This window comes from Caenorhabditis remanei, chromosome III, assembly GCF_010183535.1.
Source record: "Caenorhabditis remanei strain PX506 chromosome III, whole genome shotgun sequence".
In the NCBI taxonomy this organism is placed as follows: Eukaryota; Metazoa; Nematoda; class Chromadorea; order Rhabditida; family Rhabditidae; genus Caenorhabditis; species Caenorhabditis remanei.
In genome coordinates, this window is record NC_071330.1 from 14447628 (window position 1) to 14474706 (window position 27079).

Sequence of the window (27079 nt, forward strand, 5' to 3'; positions counted from 1 at the left end):
TAGCAGCATGTTCTCGATTCCTTTTGGACTTAAAGATGTCATCCTCCTCTTCCAATCCGTCAATTTCATTTATATATTTTATTTGTACACCATCTATTATCATGCATTCACTGAGCATCAAGGCTCCATTGGTGTCAGCTTATTAGCAGGGATTGTGTTCTGTTTAGCCTTTGTCAAGTGTAATATGTCATGTTATATGGAAAGCAAGCAATTTATTCTCCGGAAATATTTAATTATTGGCTATGGAGTAATGACGGTGAGCGGTGTGATGGCTCAGTTGTGCACTATGTGGACGTTTCAGAAAGATATCAGTGTAAGTCTTATTAATTAAATTTTAAAATATTGAAATTTTACGCAGATTCCGATGCTGTAATCAAAATTTGTAATGGGAGTCTGAAATAAACGTTATTCCTGGGTTTTTGGAGGTTTCGGGTCCAGATTTTTTAATAAGGAATGCCTAAGTTCCATTCTAACTTTTTCCCGCAAAAGTTCAGATACTGTGGTTTAAACGCACCTTAAGATGAAAACGTCCAAATGCTCCAAATTGGTTAAAAATTTTCAATTTTTTTTTTGAAAATCGAAATTACCAAGAACTACCGTAAGCCAGTCAGTTTATATCTAAATTGTTTAAAACTGGAATTTTTTAGTTCATCACATCAAGCGCTTTCAGAAAAGCATAGTTGTCAAGGCCCGGCCCGGGCAAATTGGCGCGAAAGTCAATTTTTCAAATTTTTTCAAATTTTTTGAATTTTTTTGAATTTTTTTGCGAAAAAGTCACATTTTCGACTATCAGTCAGAATTAGAAGAAATTCTGAAAAATAGTCAAAAATGGTCACATTTCCGATGAAAAATTGAAAAAAATTGGAAAAAAAATTGGAAAAAAAAGGGTCGCTTTTTGAAGCCGGGCCTTCGGGCCGGGCCGGGCCTTGAAAATTTTCTACCGGCCCGGGCCTTGACAACTATGCAGAAAAGTATAATCATGCCTTGGTTTGATTAGAAGTGGGTCCCAGTAACCCAACATCCCATAAAACGTGGTGGGACCCAACCTGGATAAAACCAAGGCGATTCTGAGACTTTTAAAATGCTTACTGAAACTTGTATATCTTTTCTCACAGGCACTCTGCTGCAAAACTAATTACAAATTCAGAATCACCGTGAAATTTGCTATAATTTTACAACAAATTAATTCCAGATCCTCCTCTTCATCACCTTCTCCTGCAGCATCGTCTCCTTCACCTCCATCATACTTTTCATCCGCCCATACTACAAAGACTACAAAATGAATCCGAAAAATGTCTGGCATATGGTATTGGTGTTATTTGTGACACTAATTATTTATCTGTTGTTCACAGCAACTTTATTGGATATTGTTAGGCTTAGTGTCAGCTATGAAAATATCAGAAGTATTATAATTATCTCTGGAATTTTATCATTCCTCTGCACCGTCGAGTTTGCCATGGTTTTCTTTAATTGGGTAATTAACCAGGATGGTGTTAAATTTCCAAACTTCTGGCTGACCAACTGGCTGGTCTCGAAAAAAATAAATGGGTGCTGCTGGAAGAAATCGTCGGTATCAACTACACCACAAGTTTATGTCATAGAGGAAAGACCACCAAGGAGAGTTGTGAGAAAATGTAGAAAGTGAGAGACTACAAACTATAAACAAAAAATTCCAATAAAAAATTTCCAGCGACCACGGAGTCATATGCAACATGTGCTCTCTTTACTACAACTTCACTACAGTAACCCCGCGGACGCTGGAATGCGGACATACCGTATGCGAGGGGTGTCTTGCCAAGCAAATGATTGTTCAGGAGAAGTGGGTGGTATGCCCGTTTTGCTTCCAGTGGGTCAAGGTGTTGGGTGTCTTGGAGAATACTGTATAATTTAATTTCGATTCTGCTATTATTTTGCTATAATTATCACTATAATTATTTCCGTTAGATTCCGTTTTTTGTTTAATGTCTACGTCACCTACTTGTCCACGCATCACTGATTACATATATACCTCTTATATATCCAAAACCTCAGATTACTCAGTTGTTATCCCTATCTAGTCAACCGGAAATTAACATTTCTGTTTTTGTATCTTTTTGAGTTTGTGACGAAATGAAATATATATTATATGTACATGTGAAGTTCTGTCAAGTAAGAATCTGAATAAGCGGAGAACAAAAAATTTGTTGCTGAATGATATCCGAATGAAGTTTTGGAGGATGAAGAGGTTATCTGGAAAGAAATTGAACAACTGATGTGTGAGAAAACAGATTTTGACAGGTTTGACCAACTTACTAGGGATCATGGAGTCAGTTCGGAGTTTTGGAACATGATCTATATCATTGGGATCCTGAAAAAACTCTGATTCCAAATATATATTCAGTTTTTGCCCTTGAGGTCTGGTATTCAAGAAAAACTAGATCAAAGTTCAGCGAAATTGATAGATAAAATTTTTTTTGCAATTTTCATTTTTTCAATCTTTGTAACTTTCTGTAAACACAACCAAATTTCGTGATTTTTGGACATTCACAAGGGAAGTACATGACGAGGCGAGTTGAACTTTTTCTATAAATTTGGCCATAGGTACTTTTGACCCTGAGGATTTCATATCAACAAAAAAAATTTGCAAAATGTTTCCCAGGACCGAGTTATAAGCCGTCAAACTTTTCATATGGTTTAGCTTTAATGTTAATGTAGAAATAGGTTGTGGTATGCACTTCGGCAGATTGTGTGTCTCGCGTAAAAAGCTTAACCATATGAAAAGTTTGACGCCTCATAACTCGGTCCAGGGGAACATCTTGCAGATTTTTATTGCAGATTTGAAATCCTCAGGGTCAAAACTACCTATGGCCAAGTTTATAGAAAAAGTTCAACTCGCTTCGCCATGTACTTCCCTTGTCAGACATTTGGACACACTGACAGACGATAGACACAAAATTTGTGTTTTTGATGCATTCTGATACGCGAAACATCTTAACTTTTCCCATAACTTTGACCTTCTTATTCTAGAATTCCCAACCTCGAGGACAAAAATTGAATATATATGTAGAATTATCGTGTTCTCAGCTTTTCAATTATATAAAGAACTCCAATCTGGCTTCATAATCTTCCCTAGTTAATTCGAAATTTCAGATTTCCAAAAATTTCTCCTGAAAAACATTTGTTAGTAAATTGCCCCAATTTAGAGTAAAACGCGTCCAATGTGCGCCAGACAGTCGTAAATTGTGGGTTTTGACCTTCCGCACAGCTCTGATTCCTATGTACATTAACCTGGTTTTTTTTTCCTTTCTGCAAGTTTTTTTCCCACACCTCTCCGGTCCCAGGACTACATTTAACAATTTTTTTTTGTTTTTCATTTTATACATACACGCATTACTTCTGCTCTTAGTCACATTCTTCATATATTGCTTGCGTCAAACAAAAAGATTTTCAATTTCCGTACAAAATGCTAAAAATACATAGAAAAGGATGAGGGGAGGTGACGTAGGAGGAAGAGATGTAGAGATCAAGCCATTGCTTCTCGTTCTGAAACAATTTAATTAATTAATTAATTAATTTTTTAATTGTAGGTCTAACTCACGAAAACTGTGTACCCACTGCATACAAAACGGGCACTGCTTGAACTTCACAATCTCAAATGTCGTTAGCTTTCCTTTACACTCTTCGCATACTGTATGTCCGCATTCCAGAGTTCGCGGGATTACTGTAGTGGAATCATAGTCGAGAGCACAGATTGCGCAGGAGTCTGGTGTGCTAAAACAAACACGTTAATGACATTCTCCACAAATCAGATAACTCACTCCTCTTTTATTTTTATCACCGAGACAATTGGCCATTTATAGAAATCTTCGGACTCCCGGACATTATCAAACTGTCGTTCCGCCTGAGGCATTACCTCATTGGGTTCCCAGCACAGTACCCTAGTAGATATAAGCCAATTAGTCAACCAAGTCTCGGGAAGCTCCGTGTCATCCTGCATGACTACCCAGTTCAATAAAATCACGACGAGCTCGGCGGTATAAGGAGAATAGAAGAGACCACTGGACAATAGGAGCAGCTTGATCGCCGGGTCAAGTTCGGGACGGATCACTTGGTAGAATGTAGTTTGTGACATAGCTCCTGCATAGACCATCAGGACACCCAGACGAGTCAGGGCGGCGTCTCGTTTCACACCATTTTTCATTTTGTAGTCGGCGAAATAGGGGAGAACGAATAAGGCGTAGTAGGTGAATGAGAGGAGGGTGCAGGAGAGCGTGAGGAAGAGGTGGTACTGTAATTATGGGGAATTTCAGACTGATTTTGAAACTTTAATTAGTTTTGCAGCCTGGTGTCTTATACACAATGTTATAAAATAATTTTCTGAATATTTTGTGTTTTATGAGTTCCGGGAAGTTTTGAAACCATGAAAAATTGCCACTAGTCATTTCGCAACTGTAAAATTTCGAAAACGCGGTGGCCTAGGATTCCTAACAGTGATTTTTGGTAGTTTTCGGCAGTTTTTTTGATAAATATTGTAATTTTTACTGAAAATTGAATGTTCTGCATGTTAAAAACATTTTAATACCAAAAAATCAAAAAAAAATTTAAGATGTCCGAGTTTTGATGGACTAGAATACCAAAACTAGTCCTTCTGTGTTTTTGGAGGTTTCAGATATAGATTTTACTATTTTTAGATGATTTTTTGAAAATAAATGACTACTCAAACGTTTTCTCGCAAAGGTTCAGGTTTCCTCACAAAATCTCTCGGGTTATTGTAGTTTAACGGTGCAAAAAGGTCGAAATTTTTGTTCTTAGACGCAAAAAAGTGTAACATTTTTTGAAAAACTTCTTGCTATGTCTAACTAGTAGGGTCGACATGTAAAGGTTAGGAAATCTTCAATTTCTAAACGTCGCGGTTTTAAAATCGCCCATATTAAAACTGGTACGAGTTAGAACCGTAATTATAAAAAAATCAAAGATATAAAAAACCCACCGTTACTTCCTTATCTAAATTCAGCAACATCCATGATTGAGCGACAAAACCAATCACTGCAATTTTTCCGTATCCAAAAAATAGAAACTTCCTTATCACTAGGATCTTCTTGACTTTTCCATTCTTCTTCTCATCATAGATCAAAAGAATTTTCATAATTATAGGCGCGGCTAGCAACAGAGATAAGAGAACGAGGCCTCTGACAGAATATGTCTCATTGAATGGGTGATTGAAGGTGAATATGTGATGGTAGTAAAAATCGAATATGCAGAACACTTGAAACAATTGGAAAATGAGAATGAGGTCTTTGAATCGAAACCACGAACCGAAAAAATCATTGAGGAATTCACGCATGTTCAGGAGGAGGGGGGGGAGTAGTAATGGGGAGAGCGCCTCTGATAAGAATAGAGGAGGCGTCTGGTCGTCTGGAGCACACTTGGGCGGTGCTGGGTATACTTGAAGGGCGTGGAGAGGGGGATATGTGTGAAAGGTGTGAAAAAGTAAGCGTTATTTTCTTTGACAATTATTTTCATTTCCGGGACGTTTCGCAACCAGGCATTCGGAAACTAACTCGGCGTTTCGAATTGCCTCATTTTTTCCATTAAGTACTTCTCAACATGCAGGAGATTCTATTTCTGGCTGCTATTATTTTTACCAGTTCTCAATTTCCTTACTAGGGAATGTTCCAGACGTACCTCAGCGTTTCCAATTGGCTCATAATTCATTAAGTACTTCTCAACATGCTGATTCCGAATATGTGATCCAATTTTGCAAGACGCTTCACTGAATCGAGATATATGCGTTTTAAGTCATTTCCAGGGCAAAAATTGCATTTTTCGAGATGAGAATAGTTTGGATGGATGGGGTTAGAGTGAGTTTCTTCTATTTTTAAATAAAAAAAAAGTGGTCTCTCTGTAAATTATCGAAAAAACACGATTTTTGGGTGAAAAAACTCGAAAACTCAAGATTTATAGGTTTATTGACATGTAGAACCCGAATAAAACAAGCAAAAAAATATTCCTAAAGTTATGACCACCACGGGGATCGAACCCATGACCCTTTGAGCGATAGTCATCGTTACCTTAACCACTCGGCCAAAACCGAAAACTTTCGAAAAATCACGATTTTCAGCAGAATTTCGTGTTTTATAGTAATTTTGTTTTTAATTTAGTTGTTTTTTTAATATAAAAGTTATAATCTGTAACACGGTCAGTTTTCGTTCAATTTTTGAATTTTTAAAGTCAAAATCAAGAGTTCAAAATCAATATTAGCCCTAATTTTTCCAACTATTTCCGTGTAATAGGTAGGGCTGTTACTTGCGGCAATCGCCGGCAAGCCGGCTCCGCTTTTTTCACGTTAATTGCATGAAAAACAAGTTCATTTCCAAAACTTGCTTCCATCGCCGGTTTTCATTTCCAAACCGGCGTCAAATGCCGGTTTTCATTTCTAAACCGGCGTCAAACGCCGCTTTTTTGAGTAGAAAATATACTGAAAATGAATAAAAATGATAAAAACCGGCGTTAAACGCCGGTTTTTAAAATTGTACTTGCCGCAATCGCCGGTTTCATTTCCGGCGATTGTCGCCCACGCCGGAAATAAAACCGGCGATTGTCGCCGCGCCGGAAATGAAACCGGCGATTGCCGCCGTAAAACGCCTGTTTTAACAGCCCTAGTAATAGGTTCTCTAATGAAAAATGTTTTTTGTTGAAATTACTTAAAATGCATATATCTCTGTTCAGTGAAGCGTTCTGCAAAATTAGATCAAATATTCGGAATCAGTGTGTTGAGAAGTACTTAATGAATTATGAGCCAATTGGAAACGCTGAGGTACGTCTGGAACATTCCCTAGTAAGGAAATTGAGAACTGGTGAAAATAATAGCAGCTAGGGCTGTTACTTGCGGCAATCGCCGGCAAGCCGGCGCCGCTTATTTTCACGTTAATTGCATGAAAAGCAAATTCATTTCCAAACCGGCGTCAAACGCCGGTTTTCATTTCTAAACCGGCGTCAAACGCCGCTTTTTTGAGTAGAAATGAAACCGGCGATTGCCGCCCGAAAACGCATGTTTTAACAGCCCTATTAACAGCCAGAAATAAAATCTCCTGAACAAGAATCGCAGAACAATATTGATTACGCTGGAAGTGAATTTTGGTGTCAAATGACTAGTTGCGAAACGTCGTAGTTGGAAAATCTACGAAAAGAAGCAAGTGGTGCAACGCCCGCTCTTCTGAATGCAACGCTTGCCACCGTCTGTTCGATGGTACTTCAGTAATCCGGGTGATTTGGGATTCTTGTAGACACAACATAGAGGGTGTATTCCAACGCTTATCCAGGTCTATAACAGAATGTACCCGGAAAGTCTAAAATTGTCAACGTCTTACAATTTCAAAAAACTAAACAATTTATTTGGATCATACTTGTCAACCGGGCCGAAACGGGCCGACACGGGGGTCAAAATGAATATTATTAGCTGAAAAATATACCAAAATGTAGATCTCTACGAGTTTTATGTCCGTAACCTACTACGGGCCGGATGGCTATTCTCTCCGCCGAAAAATGTTTTATTCCGCCTTCCGCTTTCCGCTTTCCGCCGAAAAATGTTTTATTCCGCCTTCGGCTTTCCGCTTTCCGCCTCTTAAAGATTTTTTTCTCAGCTTGAAACATTTGATCACCTATTCCAATTTACTGATATTTTTGAGGTATTTTGCAGCAAAGCTATCAGTGTTTACCGAAAAAACAACATTCAACACAAATTTAACCATTTTAGTGTTTTTTACTACAAAATAAGGCCAAAATCGTATTTTTGAAAGCGACATTGTATTCCGCCTTCCGCCTTTTGGCATTTTTTTCCATTCCGCTTTCCGCCTTCCGCCTTCCGCCAAAAAAAATTTCGCTTCCGCCTTCCGCTTTCCGCTTTCCGCCGATATTTTTTCAATTCCGCCTTCCGCCTTCCGCTTTCCGCCCAAAAAATGTCCATTCCGTTTTCCGCCTTCCGCCTTCCGCCATTTCAAAAACCGCATTCCGCTCAACTCTGTCTGTGATATGCCACGGACCGGACGGCTATTCGTTAATGTGCCGCGGGCCGGGAAAAAGTGCCAAAAAACGCGAAAATGGTCGAAAAAGACATTCTAGCCCGGCCCGCGGCATACTAACGAATAGACATCCGGCCCGTAGTAGGTCAAGGACATAGAACTCGTCGAGATCTACATTTTGGTATATTTTCATCTATCCGTTTTGCTTCCTGATTTTTGTTGATCCGAAGCCGACAGAATAGGTATGGAAGGGTAGTCTCCGTTCCAACGTTTGATACGATTGAATTCAGAAGGATTCCAAAACCAAGAAATATTTTGGCACTGAAAGTAAGTTATTGGTGGCAAACACACTTGTTTATTTACTACTCACCTCAACATTAATACCATGAAATTTGAACGCCATCGGTAATGATTTTTCACCGAAATTTCGAGATGCCAATACAAAACGTCTGGTTTTTGGAGGGACCAGAGTCCACCACTCGAGAAGCGATACGTTTGTTCTGCAAAATAGGTGGTTACATGTCATTCCAATCATGCGAAACTATGAAACTCGCCTAACTTTTACATAACTCGATTCCGACCGATTCTCGATTAGTATATACGCATAAAGGTGATTTTTTCCAGCCCACTTGTAGCAATAGATATTATCCTGAAGCTTCTCGAATACACCGTATTTCACCGCCAATAAATGCGTAGTCTCACGAGCGACAAACGATGGTAGGGCGACAAAATGAAAGATTTCCAGTGAAGTCGGACTGAAACCACTTGGTGTATTTGATACATCGAGCATTTTGCAATGAAACCTTCCAACTGTCCAATTAAGCATGAAAATACTCCCGCCAGGATCTAGTGAAGGTACAGCAAAATACGATCCGGGGTCCAGAAATAGTGATTTAGTAGAGACATTCGTTCTACCCTCAAATGGCATCAACAGTTCTCCACATTCATTGTCCTCTGTCACTTTGTGAATATTCAGTCCATACAAAGTATCACCATCTGTAACTAGGAGAATAAAAATGAGATCACATCACCCATCTCACAACTAGCATCAATCTCAATCTCTATTTCCTGACGCTGTTCGATGTTTATACGGAGAACTCTGAGAATATTTGAATTTTGATTGGAGTTACTATAAATTAACTTACTGAAACACATTTTCCTTAAATAGTACAATTTTTTGAAGGAACCGATTTTTAAACCACGGACTCGTCCTCACAGTTGGATGTCGGGATTCACCAATGTAGATATAACAAAAACGTTGTATTATTTCATCAAACTCCATCCAGCCGATTTTGTGATAAGCAAGAAGGCGATCTTCGTCACTGAGCTGTCCCATAATTGTCTCTATAAACAAATACAATTTTTGGTCAATCTCTCACAAGGGAAGTCTCTGAAGATGCCTCTTTCAAACGGCCTATAAATTTGGTCCTAGGTTTTTTCGACTACGGGGAGTCCATTTCTGCAGTCAAGTCAAAACCTGCTAAATGTCTCTGCGATTCGAAGTATGAGCTCTCAAACTTTTCGCGTGGAATTCCAAATCGACAAGTAGTATACTCAAGATATTCTCATTTTCGGGACGTACGAGCACGGGTAAACCGCTGGAGAACACAAATAGAACCGTGCGGTGGCGTATACATATACCGCCAATTTGGGATTCCATGTGAACAGGCCTGAGTATTTGAAAAGTGTGAGAGCTCATAACTCGGCTCGCAGAGACATTTAGCAGGTTTTGACTGCAGAAATGGACTCCTCGAAAATGGAAAACGAAAATGGAGAAATGGAGTCGAAAATAGGTCGTTTGAAAGTGGCGTCTTCAAAGACTTCCCTTGTCAGAATAATTTTTACCATCATATGCTGGCAACTTTGACCATTTACCATTCCATTTTTGGGAATGTGTGGATCCTAGTAAAATCAATTGATGACCTTCATGCGCTTTAAAATCCAAAATCGAATAGGCATGGTTGCCCAGCAAACCAAGATCACTGTATTTGCTTTGATATTCCTCATCGGGAAATGTTGAAGCGGCTAGTAGGAATCCGCGTGTGCTGGAGGGAGAAAAGGATGTCATGCCTTTCAGATTCTGATACTTCAGAAAATTCTGAGCAACTTTCATCGTTGGAGCATTTGCTAAAAATTGCTCTAAACGCCCTAAATTTACGTTTTCCCGGCTCAAAATCGAATTTCTTCCTCCGTGTAGTCCTCTCGGACAAAATGGTTTTTTAAAAAAATATTTTCGATTTCTCGTTTTCTTGCTTTTTTCAACAAAATTTCGTGTTTTCTCTTCTTTTTTACAGCATAAATTGAAAAAAGCACGACATTTTGTTGAAAAAAGTAAGAAAACGAAAAATCGAAAAATTTAAATTTAAAAAAAGATAATTTTGTCCGAGAGGACTACACGGTGGAAGAAAATTGCGTGGGAAAACTCTTCCACGAAAGCTCATTTTGAGCCGGGAAAACGTGAATTTAGGTCGTTTAGAGCCATTTTTTGCATGTGCTCCAACGATGAAAGGTGCTCAGAATATTCTGAAGTATCAGAATCTGAAATAAAAAAATATAACTTCAGTCCTCCTTTAACTTACTGATACTCTGAATATCGTCTCCAGATCTTTTCCGGATTCCATAGCTTATCAACTTTTTCTCGATAGGCAGGAAAACCGGTGAAATACTTAAAAGCTTCATGAGAGAAACCACCTTTAAGATTTGCATAACTTCCTTGAATCTTAGCATATGCTTTCTCTATAAATGACACCCAGAACTGATTGTTGAGTACACCCGCAAATCTCTCTCGATTCCTATATTGAGGTAAGTGGTAGTCGATTTTGACAACTTCCCATTGTCCACCAATAAACAACCTAACCGGCACAATTCCACTGTCTTCCGTATAATCTCGAATCGGTAGAATGTGTTCCAGTAGATCTTTCCGTCTAGCAATACACTGAATCGCTGCAATTAACCAACAGTCTCCCAGGTCTCCTTGCTTCACGTGGAATGGCCATGGGTTGTCATAAAGACTCCATTTCTTATCCTTCTCATCAGGTATTACGTCAATTGAATATTCTCGATAGCCTGTTATAATCATACTTGTCATCCGGCGCCGGCACGGGCCGGCGCGTAACTCGCTTAAAACGCAACGGTATGAGCTGAAAAATATACGAAAATGTAGATCTCGGCGAGTTCTATATCAGTGATCAACTCTGGGTCGGAAGGCTATTTGGTAATGTGCCACGGTCCGGGCTAGAATGGCTTTTTTGGCCATTTTCGCATTTTTTGGCACTTTTTCCCGACCCGCGCGGCACATTAACGAATAGCCGTCCGGTCCGTGGCATATCACAGACAGAGTTGAGCGGAATGCGGTTTTTGAAATGGCGGAAGGCGGAAGGCGGAAAACGGAATGGACATTTTTTGGGCGGAAAGCGGAAGGCGGAAGGCGGAATTGAAAAAATATCGGCGGAAAGCGGAAAGCGGAAGGCGGAAGCGAAATTTTTTTTGGCGGAAGGCGGAAGGCGGAAAGCGGAATGGAAAAAAATGCCAAAAGGCGGAAGGCGGAATACAATGTCGCTTTCAAAAATACGATTTTGGCCTTATTTTGTAGTAAAAAACACTAAAATGGTTAAATTTGTGTTTTTTCGGTAAACACTGATAGCTCTGCTGCAAAATACCACAAAAATATCAGTAAATTGGAATAGGTGATCAAATGTTTCAAGCTGAGGAAAAAATCTTTAAGAGGCGGAAAGCGGAAATAGGACAATTTTTGGCGGAAAGCGGAAAGCGGAAGGCGGAATAAAACATTTTTCGGCGGAGAGCGGCAAGCGGAAGGCGGAATTCCGCTCAACTCTGATCACGTATATAGAACTCGCCGAGATCTACGTTTTTGTATATTTTTCAGCTCATAACGTTGCGTTTTGAGCAAGTTATGCCCCGGCCCGTGTCGGCCCGTTTCGGCCCGAATGACAAGATCACCTCGTAAAGCCTCCTGATCACCTCGTAAAGCAGATTCATTCACAGTACCACTCGCCGCTTTATTGTCTCCCAGAAGACTCTGTATCTTTTTACTACCAATCTCGATGATCTCTTGTGGAGTCAACCAAAGATCGCCGTAATCCACAACAATCAACTTGCCATTCTCGTCCTTTCTGTTTCCAAGGGAATCACCGTTTGGTGGAAAGTCTGGGTCAAAAAATACTTCATTCGTTTTTCTGAAAATTCTAGTTAGTTGTGGAGTTCTGTTACTGCTGGTACCTCAGTTCCTCGGCATGCTTTTCAGACTCATCGTCGAATTTTTGAAGTTGTTCTTCTAAATTGAACACTACGTTATAACGCATGGCATTTAAACAATGAGAAATGATCATGTATGATTTTTTGGAAGTAATAAACGTGACCGTCCTTTTGAAAAAGTTCATTAAAATCTCAACACGTAAATTGCTCCTTAAGGTAGTAGGAAAACTAGTACAATTCAGAAAATAAGGTGGAGTCTTTCGTCGTGTGCCAGGTGCTGGGTAGATCAGAAGTGCTCCTCTATCATTTCCAATATCGCATAGTTTTTGGGAAGTCGGTGGGCGTGGCCATCTGAAAAATTATCTCCAATAATCACCCAAAACTACAGTATACCCACCTGGCAACAAAGTGCGTTTTCTGCAGAATGGGCATAAAATGACGTCATCTTCTTCTTTTGGCATCTTTTCAACACACCTCTGGCATACTGTATGCCCGCAGGCGGTTAGCATTCTGGGGATTACTGTAGTGGTAGTGTAGCGGAGCATGCAGATGGAGCACTCGAGGGGAGAAGTGCAGCTGGAAATGGCTAAGCTATGGTTACTGTAGTTAAGACAAAATGATTTAAATATAAAGGTTACTGTAGAAAAGTAGCTATTCAAGGTTTCGAGATATAACGCTTTATAGAAAGACGAAACGCAGACAACGAGACACTCTAGCTTCTCTGCGTCTCTTCTCACCTTCAAACGGCTGGAACTCAGCGGGAAGGGGAGATATCAAAAAATGGTCAACTAAAAAAATGTAGAGCATGAAAAAGGCTATCTGCTGGTCATAAATTTCAAAATGTGTTAATGGCCTAGAGAACCGAAAAATTGGGAAAACTATTTCCCAGCTTTGTTACTCACTGTTTGGGCTCATTTTCGTCCTCCATATTAAGATTTGAGTTGTTTCTTTCCACTTTTTCCACTTTTTTGGGTACAGTAGTCCGTAAGTACTGTACCCTGGCTACCGTACTCGTCGATACTGTAGTTTTCATTGGTGAGGGTAATCTGAAATTGTTTTTTATTTACGCTCCTTTTTGTCCGAACTTCCCGATTCAGAGAAATCGATTCCCTTTGTCTAACGGGGACTGTCCCATCCTTTTTCAAAACAATCCAATCCATTAATACTACCAAACCTTCTGCGGTACATGGCATAAACATGAGAAAACTATGAATAATTCCAAACGACGCCTTTTGAAAAACTTTAAATTCAGAACAGAAGTATGTGAAGAGTAGCAAGAGCGCTCCAACGACAAAATGGAAAATTGCAACTATTATTCTCAAAAACTGGGCGGTTCGCTTGGTTTCTGGTTTCATTTTGTAGTCTTCTAGTGGTAACGAAACGAATAGAAGGAATAGAAGCAGGGCGATGAGACTGCAGGGAAGGGAGTAGGCGAGCAGCTCCTGGAAATATGATTTTCAAAAATAAAAGTTTAAAACTTACAAAGTTTAAAAAAATCTCACTATTTTGTGTAGTCAAAAATGAAGCTATAGGTTTTCACTATAATTCATATAAAAATTGGATTATATAAGAAATTTGGAGATCTTGCTCCTTCATCGGACCATAGGGTTGATGTTTTCGCACGAAAGGTTGTAAGAAAGAGTTTGTCAAAAATCGGTGACACCAGGGTGGAATCGAACCACCGTCTACAGATTAAGCCTCCGCAGCACTACCACTGTGCTACCGGTGCGCCCGAAATTCGACTCTCTCTTTCTTTACATTAACCTTATAGAGCACAGTCGACGTCCGGCAACGTTCGTTGATTCCTAGACGCGAAGCTCGAGTTTTTGGTTGTTTAGAAGTGTGGAATTCCAGATTTGGTCCTATTGATTATTTGAAGTATAATTCAGAAAGGTTGGAATCCTCGATTTTAGTGCGTATCGTAGATGTATTCATATAAGAAATTTGGAGATCTTGCTCCTTCATCGGACCATAGGGTTGATGTTTTCGCACGAAAGGTTGTAAGAAAGAGTTTGTCAAAAATCGGTGACACCAGGGTGGAATCGAACCACCGTCTACAGATTAAGCCTCCGCAGCACTACCACTGTGCTACCGGTGCGCCCGAAATTCGACTCTCTCTTTCTTTACATTAACCTTATAGAGCACAGTCGACGTCCGGCAACGTTCGTTGATTCCTAGACGCGAAGCTCGAGTTTTTGGTTGTTTAGAAGTGTGGAATTCCAGATTTGGTCCTATTGATTATTTGAAGTATAATTCAGAAAGGTTGGAATCCTCGATTTTAGTGCGTATCGTAGATGTATTCATATAAGAAATTTGGAGATCTTGCTCCTTCATCGGACCATAGGGTTGATGTTTTCGCACGAAAGGTTGTAAGAAAGAGTTTGTCAAAAATCGGTGACACCAGGGTGGAATCGAACCACCGTCTACAGATTAAAAATTGGATTAATAACATTTCTAGTTTGTTGAAAATTTATGGTTATATTCATTAGAAAAATTAAAATGTTCTATTTTTCTTTATATTTTTTTGAAACGACATGATTAAATAAATGTGCCGCGGACTCGGTTAGAATGGATTTTTGACAAATTTTGCACATTTTGGCACTTTATCCCAGCCCGTAGCACATTAACGAGTAGGCATTCTGCATACATTATATCACAGATATAGAACTAGCAGAGATCTACATTTTGAAATATTTTCCAGCTCATAATATTGCATTTTAAGGTAATTTTATGTTATTTTTGGCCAAAAAAGTTAGTTTTTTCAGTTTTTTGTCATTATTTTCTATTTTAAATTTTAAAATTGCTTTTAAACATACTTTTATGTTCAGATGTGCTTTTTAGTCGAAAAGTGTGTTTTCACTAGTTTTTTAATAGAAAAGTACAGTTTTAGTTCACTTTCAACTTGAAAACGCCCATTTTTCTTCATTTATTGTTAGTTTCCGTTTTTTTCTATTGTAAAACTCGATTTTCGACTCTAAATCATCAATTATAGCAGTTTTTCTGTCACTGACATAGTACTGGCCGGATGGCGGATCGTTAATATGCCACAGGCCAAGAAAAAGTGTCAAAACGCAAAAATGGACAAAAAAAAAACGAATTGCCAACCGGTCTTTTGTAGGTCACAGACATAGAACTCCCAGAGATTTTCATTTTGGTATATTTTTCAGCTCCTAGAGTTTAGTTTTTAGATTAATCATGCGTACAAATGGGTCAGAAGCGTTTTCAGAAATCAATTTTTTGATTGAAACTCACATTATTCCGATTCCTCATGAGCACTGTCAACGCTTGAGCAGCAACTCCACACAACGCCATTCCTCCATATCCAATTGATAAATTCCTCCGACACTTGTCAATTTCCTCCGTCTTTGTCGTACTGTCATAAACCAACAGGAAGATTCGTGGAATAATAGTAACAGATAGTATTGGGACAATTAAAGATTTTGGGGTTTCATATAAAACGACTCCCTCGAAAGTTCCGCTTCCGATGAGTATCCAAATAGAGAAATAAAATATGATAAGGGCAAAATTTACGATTTGGCCAACTGTTACGATATTTTTGAACTTAAAAATATTCGGTTCCTTGCCTGAATAGCCATAATTGTATCTGGGAGTAGTATATAATGCAGCATAGTACATTTTAGTATTAGTGTGTATGTATGTGGAGGAAAGGGGAGAAGCTTCTGGAGAGGCAAAAGAGGGGGACGGACGACGCAGAGAGAAATAAGAGACGTCATTTTGTTTATTTCTGGAGCCGACTGGAGCCTCCACTATTTCTTTCAGGGGAGGTCCCTCTCTCTGCTCGTTCATCTCTGGGCTTCTCTACGTCGTAAATTATTTTTAAGCTGGCGCGCCGTTGGCGCGTTATGAAGCAGAGTGCAGGAAGAGGAGAATGCGCTTTCTCAAAAAAAACCAGAACTAGAAGAGATTGTGAATACGTTTATTAAATCAAAATATATTTTACTTCTCCAAATTATGAATGATATCCAGAACGGCATAGTTCTTAGGTAGACGGCTCGGTAGGTTATCTGCAATTTTTAATATATTTTTTTTCTATTTTCAAAATTTCCAGTAACCTACCCGGCAAACTTGTCGGTTTCCTACAAAACGGGCAGAGTACGAATTCTTGTCTCGGAAGTTTCTGGATACACGCCTGGCATACTGTATGTCCACATCCTACTAACATTCTGGGGATTACTGTAGTGGTACTGTAGCGAAGCATGCAGATGTTGCATTCGGTGCCGCTGGTGGAGCTGGAGATGGGGTACTGTAGGTTTTCGCCATCTGTTGTCTCTTCTTCCTCTTCTTCCATGGGTGCTGTAGGTACAATAACCCTAACTAAATGTTGTGATTCTTGATGGACCGCAGTATGGCAAGGATAAGTTTGAATCCTAAACAAGTCTGAATCGCTAATAGCGGTGTAGCCAAGAGATCTGAAAAATTGGAAATTTGGGTTACTGTAGTTTAGATACTCTACTGTACCTGGGTACTGTAGGTACAGTAACCATAGCTATCGGTCGTAGTTCCCATGGAGAGGGAAGTCTGGGTTTTCTTAGGACTTCATACCTGGAAAATGGCAAATTGGAGTTACTGTAGCGTCAGCTAGGCAACTATAGCTGATCATAACTTACTGGTATCTATTATATCTATCATTCCATGTTCCAGATATACATACAGTATCCCCCCGATTATTCCTAAACATGAAAACAATCTATTAACCAGTTTTGTTAATTTCTTAACAAACTCACGCGTCATTTTCCTTTTCCAGCGTGATCCAACCCACCATAACGACTGCAAACTCGGCACTGCACGCCACATAACATATATCATAAAGAACACAGAATTTCCCAATACTCGTAACCATTTCTTTGCTATATTTCAAATTTTCGATTAAAAACCATATACATGCAAGTTGGAATTGAATAACAAGAGTTCTCACAGTTATAGCCCCTTGTTGTGGTATAAAATCAATGACTCTATATTTTTGGTGATGTCTGAAAATGAATAATGCAGCTAGTAGGAAGTTGGCAAGGGCGCAGATGGCAGAGAAGGCGATCACGTCCTGGAATGGAGTTTTTTTTTAGATATTCATATTTTTTATTAAATTTAACAGTTTGCACTCTTGATTTTAACATTAAAAACTCAAAAGTTAAAGAAAAACATTTATTTTCAACAAAAAAGCAATTAACTTTCTAGAAAAATGACTATAAAACACGAAATTCTGCTGATGTCCAATTTTTACATCCAAAAATCGCGATTTTTCGAAAATTTTCGGATCTGGCCGAGTGGTTAAGGTGTGGCTCAAAAGGTCAGGGATTCGATCCCCGTGGTGGTCGAAACTTTATGAAATTTGTTTCGTTAGTTTTTTTCAGGTTCTACGTACAAAATAACACCGAAATTCATAATTTTCGAGCTTTTTTCACCCCAAAAATCGCGATTTTTCGAAAGTTTTTTGCTTCTTGCCGAGTGGTTAAGGTACCTCTCGCTCAAAGGGTCAGGGGTTCGATCCCTGTGGTGGTCAAAACTTTTAGAATATTTTTTTGCTTGTTTTTTTTGGGGTCTACATGTTAAATAACCTAGTATTCTGGAGTTTTCAAGTTTTTTTTTCAGACGAAAATCACAATTTTACAGAGAGACAACTTTTTCACGAAAGTGATTTATTTTAAATAAAAGACTCACCCTAACCCTATCCATCCAAACTATTCTCAGCACCTGTGGCACAATTCCACATACTGCCATTCCAAAATACCCAATAGCCAAATCCCTCCGACACTTTGTCAACGCCTCCAGCTCGAAACACATATCACAAACCACCAGGTACAATTTCAGACCAAAAATTACAGCGAGAACCGGAAGAACATAAAGAATAGGGTCATGATATACCATTGTGTCAGTCCATTGGATATGGGTGTTCTCCGGCGCAACGGATAGTGAATACCATGAAATGAATATGGGGATATGGGTACATTGAAGGAGAGCAAGTAGGTTTTTGAATTGTTTGAACTGCTTTGGGGACTTGTTGCTCATTTTATAAATAAAAGGGGGTTCGAGGGGAAGCGTCCGCGCAGAGACTTGGGAGGGAAAAGAAAAAAATTTACGTCATCTCTGCTGGTCTGGACTCTCTAACTATTTTTCTCGCAGAAAATAAGCAGGGAGGTCCCGTCATTCTATTCCCGTTTTATGTAGTGTCTGCACTCTCTACGTCATTTGTCTGGCGCGCCGTCGGCGCGTTTAGAGAAGACTAAGAAGCATGTGAATACATTTATTCTACCAGTATATATTTTATTTTTCCAAATTATGAATTATATCCAGGACGGCATAGTTCTTGGGTAGAAGGTTATCTGCAATTAGTCAATAAATATATATAATTAATTTTTTTTCTATTTTCAAAATTTCCGTTACTTACCAGGCAAACTTGTCGGTTTCCTGCAAAACGGACAGAGTACGAATTCTTGTCTCGGAAGTTTCTGTATACACGCCTGGCATACTGTATGTCCACATCCCACCAGGATTCTGGGGATTACTGTAGTGGTACTGTAGCGAAGCATGCAGATGTTGCATTCGGTTCCGCTGGTGGAGCTGGAGATGGGGTACTGTAGGTTTTCGCTATCTGTTGTCTCATCTTCCTCTTCTTCCATGGGTGCTGTAGGTACAGTAACCCTAACAATATGTTGAAATTCTTGATGGTCGGCAGTGTGGTGACGACAAGTTTGATATTCGAACAATTCTGAATCGTTACTCACGAAATTGCCTGTGTCGTCAAGAGATCTGAAAAATTGGAGAATTTTTGGTTACTGTAGTTTAGCTAAGCTTATCACAACTCACTCATATCTTTCCGAAGATCTAGAAGGTAGTACGGTATCCACCCAAGGCGACTGATTGGTGGTGGGTCTGTAGGTTAGCTAGGTTACTGTAGGTTAGGTCACTGTAGGTTTTTTCATAAATTTTGAGTTTTTTGACGTAAAAATCGCGATTTTCCGAAAGTTTTTGGTTCTGGCCGAGTGGTTAAGGTAACGATGCCTATCGCTCAAAAGCTCGTGGGTTCGATCCCCGTGGTGGTCAAAATTTTGGGACTCTTTTTTTGCTTGTTTTTTTTGGGTTCTACGTTTCAGAAAACCCCGAAATTCAGAATTTTCGAGTTTTTCACCCGAAAATCGCGATTTTCCAAAACAAATTTTGATTCTGGCCGAGTGGTTAAGGTAACGATGCCGATCGCTCAAAGGGTCAGGGGTTCAATCCCCACAGTGGTCAAAACTTTAGGAATCTTTTTTTGTTAGTTTTTTTCGGGTTCTATATGTCAAATAACCCCGAAATTCACAATTTTCGAGCTTTTTTCACCCAAAAATCGCGATTTTTCGAAAATATTGGATTTTGGCCGAGTGGCTAAGAAGACAATGCCTATCGCTCAAAGGGTCGGGGTGTTCGATCCCCGGGGTGGTCAAAACTTTTTGAATCTTTTTTTGCTTGTTTTTTTTCGGATTTTACATGTCAAATAACCTATAAATCTGTAGTTTTTGAGCTTTTTTACCCAAAAATCGCAATTTTTTCAAAAATTTTTGGTCCTGGCCGAGTGGTTAAGGTAACGATGCCTATCGCTCAAAAGCTCGTGGGTTTGATCCCAGGGGTGGTCAAAACTGTTTGAATCTTTTTTTGCTTGTTTTTTTTCGGATTTTACATGTCAAATAACCTATAAATCTGTAGTTTTTGAGCTTTTTTACCCAAAAATCGCAATTTTTTCAAAAATTTTTGGTCCTGGCCGAGTGGTTAAAGAGACAATGTCTACCGCTCAAAGGGTCGGGGGTTCGATCCCTGTGGTGGTCAAAACTTTAGGAATCTTTTTTTGCTTGTTTTTTTTGGGTTCTACATGTCAATAAACCTATAAATCTGAAGTTTTTGAGTTTTTTCGAACAAAATTAGCGATTTTTTGAAAATTTTTGGTTCTGCCCAAGTGGTTAAGGGAAAAAGGGTCGGGGTGTTCGATCCCCGGGGTGGTCAAAACTTTTTGAATCTTTTTTTGCTTGTTTTTTTCGGGTTTTATTGTCGAAATTAAAAAAGTGATACCCGGTGTTTGCGGACTTAATGCAAAATTATTAAAATTAGCATTAAGTCCGCAAACACCGGGTATCACTTTATTTATTTCGACAATACATGTCAATAAACCTATAAATCCAGAGTTTAAGGTTACTGTAACTGCAACGGATAAAGACTTACCGATGTGGAGCTGGGTATAACTCCCTCGAAATTGCTACAGACATAAACAAAGCTGATATATTGTCGTCAGGTCTGAAAATTGATTGCAATTATTCTCTTTATTGATTCAATAATAACTTACAACTCTTCCACCGTGATCCACCCGGCCAAAACCACTGCAAATTCAGCAGGACACGGAATATAGCAAAACGAATATAAAGCAATCAATATCTCCATGTGTTCTATTTGTTTTTCATTATATTTTCCGCCGCGGATGAAGACCTTTACCAATGTTACGGTAACAGTAACGTGCAATAGAATCATAATTATTCGAAGGATCAATGCATATTTCTTTTTTGAATTTCTCGTACCATAGTCATCGTGATGATTAAAAACGAATAGCAGAAGAAATAGAAAGTTGCAGACCGCACAGATGGCGGAGAAGGCAAGAACGTCTTTCACGTTTTCCATCAGTATCACTTTCAACACTTGAGGTATTATCCCACAGGTTATCATCCCTCCATATCCAATCGATAAATCCCTCCGACACTTTGTCGATTCCTCCGAATCGAAACACTTATCCCAAGCCACCAGGAGTAATTTCAAACCGATAATTCCAGCGATTACTCCAGCGAATAGAAAAATACAAAGAATAGGGTGCAAGTATAACAGTGTCCGCGTCCATTGGTTATCTGGGTCTGGGTCCACGGAGAGACCAATTGACACAAAAAATATAGGGATATGAAATAGTTGAGTCAACAGGAGAACGTCTTTGAAATGTGCCGGACGTTCAGCATCGGACATTTTTAAAGGAGAGGGGGGAATTGGAGCACACGAAAGAGCACGGAGGTCCCAGTGCTTTGCAGCAAAAAGAAGAGGAAAAGAGAAAAGGGGAAGGGTGTCTCAGAGGGGGGGGGGACCTACGTCACTTCGTTCATCTCTGCTCGTCTGGGCTCTCCACATTGTAAACTATTTTCTCCGGGATCTTCATGAGCAGAAACTGATGAGAATTGCTCAAAAAAAGTTGCAAAAGTTTCAATTATTCAAAAATCAAACTCTGCCCGGTGTTTGAAATTCAAATATTTTTTGAACTTTTTTTTTAAATTAAAAAAATGTGATTAAAAATTGGTTGCTTTTTTGAAACCGTGGTTCAAAAAGTTCAAAAAAGGTTGAAAAATCTAAAAATTTTGTAATTTTTCGAAAATCTGTATCTTTCTTAGTTGAGGTCCAATTTTAGTGTTTTAGTGTCTATCAGTAGCGCGTAACATGGAAAATATGCAAAAATAAATGATTTAAAGATACAGAACTTTCAGTTTTATTTTTCCAGACAAATTCAATATTTTTTCTATAATTTGAGCTAAAAACCACTATTCTACCTCAAAAATCAAAAAAGTTTTTTTCGAAACTTTCGAAAAATGTTTTTCATAAAACTTGCTATATCTTGACCAGTTTTCAACCGCAATCAGTGATACTAATATTTTCTAACTCAGCTCGCCAAGACGCTTCGAAAAAGTATAATCATGCCTAGGTTGGGTCCGAAACTACGGTATGCGCCTTTAAACTGGAACAAGGGTACTGTAGTTTTCGTGGCGGGACCCAATGGGCACCGAAGTTAATCATGATTATACTTATATGAAAGGTCTCGATGAGCTGATTACGAAAATATAGGTTTTGTTAAATTTGGTTGAAAATTCAAAGAGTTACGGCGGATTTTGGTAAATTTGATGCTTTGTATATTTTCGAAAATCTATACTTCGGTGAGTTTCTGACGGATTTTTGTGATTTTTGGTTTAAAAGGAACGTCAGGAATTGAATTATTAAAAAATAATTAAATCAGGAAAGTGAACCAGCAAAAATCAAGCAAAAATTAACTATTTTTGAAAAAATTCAAAATTCAAAAATCTGTAACTTGATAAGTTTTTGACGGATTGTGTTTTTGAGGTTAAAAAAATGGCTGGAATTTTTTGTTTATCGTGGAAAATGATTAAAGCAACTTTCGGAGTTTGTTTGACAAAAAATTAGTATTTAAAAAATTTCGTAGTTTTTTTGCAATAACTAGTTTTCAAATTGTTTGAGCCAAAATAGAAAAAATTGCAGTACAGTAGTTTTTATAATTTTCAATTTTTAGAAAATTTTCCAAAATCCAACTCTGTTAAATTTTGCCAGTTTGTATCAATTTTTGGTCAAAATACTCAACATTTATCCAACTCCCTAAAAAAAAAATACGTTTCATCAACGATTTTCAGCATTGTCTACATGACTCCCGCAAAACGCGCCAAAGGTACGCCAGCTGCTCTCCAATTTTGTGAAAACTACAATTGATGCATGTGCTCTCTTTTGCTTCTTCCGCCCCTCTCTCACTCTAATTTTTAGCAGGTTTCCCGCCGACACATCAGTACGGATTGAGTTATTTTGAGAATTATAATAAAAACAAATTTTTGAAAATCTAGTTTATTCCCAAGTTAACAAATTCAGTAACACCAAATATTATGTTCTATATCCAAGAAGATAAAAAATAGGCTGCGTGGTTTTTGTTATCGCATCATCACACACCACATATCCATCGAACGTGAAATGACCAGGACCTAAGCTACCATCATCCATCTTGGAGTATCTCACGGCGATATGCTCCTTACTTTGTGCCACAGCAAAGATAAACGCAGCGACACTATGTCCCAACCGCGCTATATTGTCTACCTCCATGTATCTCCTGACCATTGACCAGTGGTTAAAATTGAAGGCGTCAAGCACTTTAGCCCTTTTGTTCCATACAGGCACGATTTCTTTCAGCCACACGTACTCATTTTGTTTTCTTGGCTTTTTTGAGTTGTGGTAGATCATGATAACGAATCCGTTTCTTTCGGAAATCACGGCTCGTGTATTTCTGGTGAGCTCAGCCAGAGTATAGATGTGTCCACTGTTTACAACGACCGCGTAGAATTTGCAGCTGAAATTAGAAAATGGAAAAAAAACCAGTCAGACTGCGCTTACTTTGTCATGATGGACTCAATTCCCGCCCATATTTTATTCACTTTTGCTTCCTTAGTGGAGAGTGACTTTTTGTCATGAACCTCATTCATCAATTGCTCTATTCCGTCGGGCCAAAAGTATTCTTTTGTCTGAAAAAAGGTCAAGACTATTTGAATGGGATGTCTTGTGTCCTACCAAATAATCCTCTTCCCACTCCTTAAGCATCTCCTTGTACCTCGCAGTTTTTTCAAGTATCTTAGTGATACCATGTTGTCCAACCTTTGGAAAAAGCGCTGATGCGTAGATTTCGAGGAATAGTGCCTCCGCCAACACACTATCCAGAATCTCCTTCCACTTGTTAAAAGTGTCCCTGCTCTTCAAATAATCCCCCTTCATTGCCCATTTCAGCGGGTTAGTCGACTCCTGTTCCAGTTTAGTCATTATCTCATAAACTAGATTCTGCGGGTCACTCTTCTTATAGTTCGCCTCAAACTTTTCTATGGAATCCGTCGACAAATCGTTCAGAGTGTCTTGCATATACTTGTAAAGAGTGGATATGGCGACGGTGTACTTCTGTTAGAAAAAATGCTGTAACAGAAATTGATTGGAACTTACATCATAGAAGTTTTGCTCAACAACAAAAGATTTCAGATCGTCGAAATGGGTAGTCATTTTTTGGGAGAGCTGGAATTGGTTAAATTAAAGTGACTCTTGAACAGGGCTGGGCAAACTATTTGTTTGATTAGTTGAATTATTTGAAATGTGTCGTAAAAGTCAAATAAATTGCTTGAAAAAAAATTATTTTAACTTTTTTTTTAAACAAATAGTTTGACAAAATCAATGTTTGACAAATTTCAATCAAATAAAATTGTTTGAATCTTTGAGAAAAATTTCAAATCTTGGCACGACACGCTACTTACAACTGCGCTCTACCGAAAACGAGAAAAATTACGTGCAAAATTGAGAGAGGCAGAGAAAAAGAGATATTTTTCAAGGGCGTTTCAGTGGAGCGCAGTTGTAAGAATTGTGCCGAGGTAATAATTTTTGGTCAAATAAATTGCTTGAAAAAAAATTTCAAACATATTTCGGTTAAACAATTTATTTGACCACTCAAACAATGCCCATCCCTGTTCTTGAACACAAAACTGCATTTACTCACAGCCGATAGCTGCATACTCAGTTCCTTGATCTCTCTCAGCACTGGATCCTCCTTCTTCTCCTCAAAATGCTCGATGATATCCTTCACAAACCCAGCGACTGTCCCAATTGGTCCAAGATACTTGCCCATTATATCCGACGCAAACTTTCCAACTTCCACCATTTTCTTTACAACGTCAATCACATCTTTGGTAAGTTTCACGCGGTCTTCATGATCTCCACGAGGTGCCGTTAGGGAGGCGTAATGTTCTGAAAAATAGATGGTCTGTTTGAATATTTTCAGTTTGGTAGCTTACGTGGCATGACTTTTGGTTGTATCATTTCTTCCAGTTCTTCTGAAAATATCGATATTTCTATATCATACCAAATTTGGAGAACTTACCTAGTGTCTGGCGACTAATAAAATCTCCCTGTTCCAGAGCGATATCCATAATTGTTGTCACGAAATGAGACATCTCGGTTTGACCCACCGAGTCCGTCATTTCGATTCACTAAGAAATAATGATTAAATGGGCCAGGTCACCACCATTTTATACCGGGGAATGATTTTTAGTCTTTTATTGATAAGAGACTGATAAGAACTGTTTGTTTCAAAGAGAAACAAGCCAAATGACCTTCGATTCGGAGATAACACCACAATTTATCAGTATGGCAAGAAAACACTCGTTTGTTTTATATCAGAGATCAATAAACCAACACACGGATGTACAGGGTGGCGCAGAATTACCCGCACAAGCTATAAGTGCTATACCTAAAAAAGTAAAAGTCAGAAAACCATGGGAATCAACAAAAAGTTTATTCATGATCATAACAACAATTGTCAGCTAATCTTGTTCCATCCGACCTCCTCTCTTTTCGATGACAGCACGAAGACGTCGAGGGTAGGCTTCGATGATTGCACGCAGCAGAGCTGTGCGGAAGTAAAATTTTTTGAAAAGGAAGAAAGAAGAAGGAAGTGAAATTTTTAAAAAGGAAGAAGGAAGAAGGAAGAAGGAAATAACTTTTTCAAAAGGGAAGAAGGAAGAAGGAAGGAAGAAGGAAGGAAGAAAGAAGTTGGGTTCCGAACCGGGAAATCGGAAGTTAATTTTGAAAATGACAAATTTGAGGAAACTTTTTTCTAATCATCTCTGAAAACGAATTTTGATGTTGTTTCATACAAAATTCCGTCAAAAATCCCCAAAATTCTGCCAAAATTCCGTCGAAAATTACAAAATTTTAGTAAACTTTTCAACGGAAGAAGGAACAAGGAAGGAAGAAAAAAAATTTCAAAAGGGAAGAAGGAAGAAGGAAGAAGGAAGTAAATTTTTCAAAAGGGAAGAAGGAAGAAGGAATAAAAAAGTGAAAAAAGCCCGGAAGAAGGAAGAAGGAAGTCGAAGGAAGGAGTTCCGCACAGCTCTGGCACGCAGGTAATCTGGCGACTCGGATTTCGCGCTTAATTCTTGTATCTCATGATGGAGTAAAGCTTTTCCAAAAAACTTTTTTTCACACATATGTAACAAAGGGAGATGTATACGATAATGAAGTTATCTACAAGTTTTCGTTTGATCTACATGCCGAAACGGGGAATCTACTTCGCAGGAAGAGCGATGTGGACTCGGCGGTGCCATTTACCTAAAACAAAATCGATTGATCTGAATTTTGGCAGAATGGTAAAAAACTTAAAAATGAACAAAAATTCAATTAATACGCGCACCGGAATTGCGTCAATCGCTTTGTCAAACGTTTTTGCGGGTAATTCTGCGCCACCCTGTACATATTACAGTCAGATTTACGTTGGTTTGTATTTTCGGTCCAAACTTTTCGGAAAAGCTTTTGAAAAAACGTTCTTAGGTAATTTCTGCTGTAGTTTTCAAAAATTAAGTAAAAAATAATGATTTTTCAAATTTTCCTGAATTGTTTTCTAATTTTGTGCTCAAAAACATTTTCCTGGGGGTCTGTTCTTGAAATACTTGCGGTTTTCATACAAATTCATGATTTTTGCTCATTGAAACTTAATTTTTCAGACTGTTTTTTAAACATATTTTTTCGACTTTATCGCATCAAATTATCCGAAACTTTTTTTTGAATATCCGTTACTCTGCTAGATTTTGTCAGTTTGACTCGATGTTTTGCTTAAAAAACTCAAAATTCACCGAACTCGATAGGAAAAATACGTCCCATCTGTTAAATTCTCAACTTGTAGCCGATTTTCAGCGTAGTCTACTAGAATGCGCCAAAGGCACGCCAGCTCCTTTCCAACTCTGTTAAAACCACGAATCCCATAAAGCAAGCGTGCTCTTTTTTGTTCCGTCCGCCATTTCTCACCGTCTGCGTCTTTCACTCTCTCCTCTTTTTCCCACATGGCTCCCCCTCGAGTCCCCCTTTTCATTCTTGTCATCCCAATGCCTTCTGGGCCATTTGAAAACAAAAATGTGATAATTATCTTTCAATTAATTGTACTAACCTTCACAATTATCTATACCAAATCATCGTGGAGAGAAATCGAAAAATTCCCGAATAACGATGTGTATTTGGACGCGTGCTTCTTCGCTATACTAATTATACTCAGT

At 38.7% G+C, this 27079-nt stretch overlaps 7 protein-coding genes across 7 annotated transcripts; 1 reads left to right on the top strand and 6 right to left on the bottom strand.

Moving 5' to 3' along the window:
• Nucleotides 1-7: 7 nt before the first annotated feature.
• GCK72_011355 (uncharacterized protein) lies at nucleotides 8-1886 on the top strand (the record flags this gene model as incomplete). Its single annotated transcript, XM_003092555.2, has 3 exons — nucleotides 8-313; nucleotides 1193-1641; nucleotides 1691-1886. 3 exons carry the CDS (start codon nucleotides 8-10, stop codon nucleotides 1884-1886), a joined length of 951 nt encoding a protein of 316 aa, XP_003092603.2.
• A 1616-nt stretch (nucleotides 1887-3502) lies between these two features.
• Nucleotides 3503-5323, bottom strand: GCK72_011356 (uncharacterized protein; the record flags this gene model as incomplete). Its single annotated transcript, XM_003092566.2, has 4 exons — nucleotides 3503-3522; nucleotides 3578-3750; nucleotides 3798-4267; nucleotides 4970-5323. 4 exons carry the CDS (start codon nucleotides 5321-5323, stop codon nucleotides 3503-3505), a joined length of 1017 nt encoding a protein of 338 aa, XP_003092614.2.
• Nucleotides 5324-8366: 3043 nt separating this feature from the next.
• Nucleotides 8367-12349, bottom strand: GCK72_011357 (uncharacterized protein; the record flags this gene model as incomplete). The annotated part of the gene is made up of 8 exons (XM_053728392.1): nucleotides 8367-8500; nucleotides 8571-8996; nucleotides 9041-9099; nucleotides 9146-9344; nucleotides 9846-10045; nucleotides 10580-11066; nucleotides 11961-12196; nucleotides 12240-12349. The coding sequence occupies 8 exons, from the start codon at nucleotides 12347-12349 to the stop codon at nucleotides 8367-8369; spliced, it is 1851 nt and encodes a 616-aa protein (XP_053587969.1).
• Nucleotides 12350-12501: 152 nt separating this feature from the next.
• Nucleotides 12502-15851, bottom strand: GCK72_011358 (uncharacterized protein; the record flags this gene model as incomplete). The annotated part of the gene is made up of 5 exons (XM_053728393.1): nucleotides 12502-12566; nucleotides 12613-12791; nucleotides 13118-13235; nucleotides 13390-13657; nucleotides 15468-15851. The coding sequence occupies 5 exons, from the start codon at nucleotides 15849-15851 to the stop codon at nucleotides 12502-12504; spliced, it is 1014 nt and encodes a 337-aa protein (XP_053587970.1).
• A 321-nt stretch (nucleotides 15852-16172) lies between these two features.
• Nucleotides 16173-18239, bottom strand: GCK72_011359 (uncharacterized protein; the record flags this gene model as incomplete). Its single annotated transcript, XM_053728394.1, has 6 exons — nucleotides 16173-16240; nucleotides 16293-16645; nucleotides 16695-16778; nucleotides 16844-16906; nucleotides 16961-17274; nucleotides 17892-18239. The coding sequence occupies 6 exons, from the start codon at nucleotides 18237-18239 to the stop codon at nucleotides 16173-16175; spliced, it is 1230 nt and encodes a 409-aa protein (XP_053587971.1).
• Nucleotides 18240-18494: 255 nt separating this feature from the next.
• On the bottom strand, nucleotides 18495-21206 carry GCK72_011360 (uncharacterized protein; the record flags this gene model as incomplete). The annotated part of the gene is made up of 5 exons (XM_053728395.1): nucleotides 18495-18553; nucleotides 18619-18980; nucleotides 19038-19103; nucleotides 20424-20495; nucleotides 20545-21206. 5 exons carry the CDS (start codon nucleotides 21204-21206, stop codon nucleotides 18495-18497), a joined length of 1221 nt encoding a protein of 406 aa, XP_053587972.1.
• Nucleotides 21207-22889: 1683 nt separating this feature from the next.
• GCK72_011361 (uncharacterized protein) lies at nucleotides 22890-25012 on the bottom strand (the record flags this gene model as incomplete). The annotated part of the gene is made up of 7 exons (XM_053728396.1): nucleotides 22890-23349; nucleotides 23394-23521; nucleotides 23568-23945; nucleotides 23988-24056; nucleotides 24532-24779; nucleotides 24827-24865; nucleotides 24913-25012. 7 exons carry the CDS (start codon nucleotides 25010-25012, stop codon nucleotides 22890-22892), a joined length of 1422 nt encoding a protein of 473 aa, XP_053587973.1.
• Nucleotides 25013-27079: the final 2067 nt, after the last annotated feature.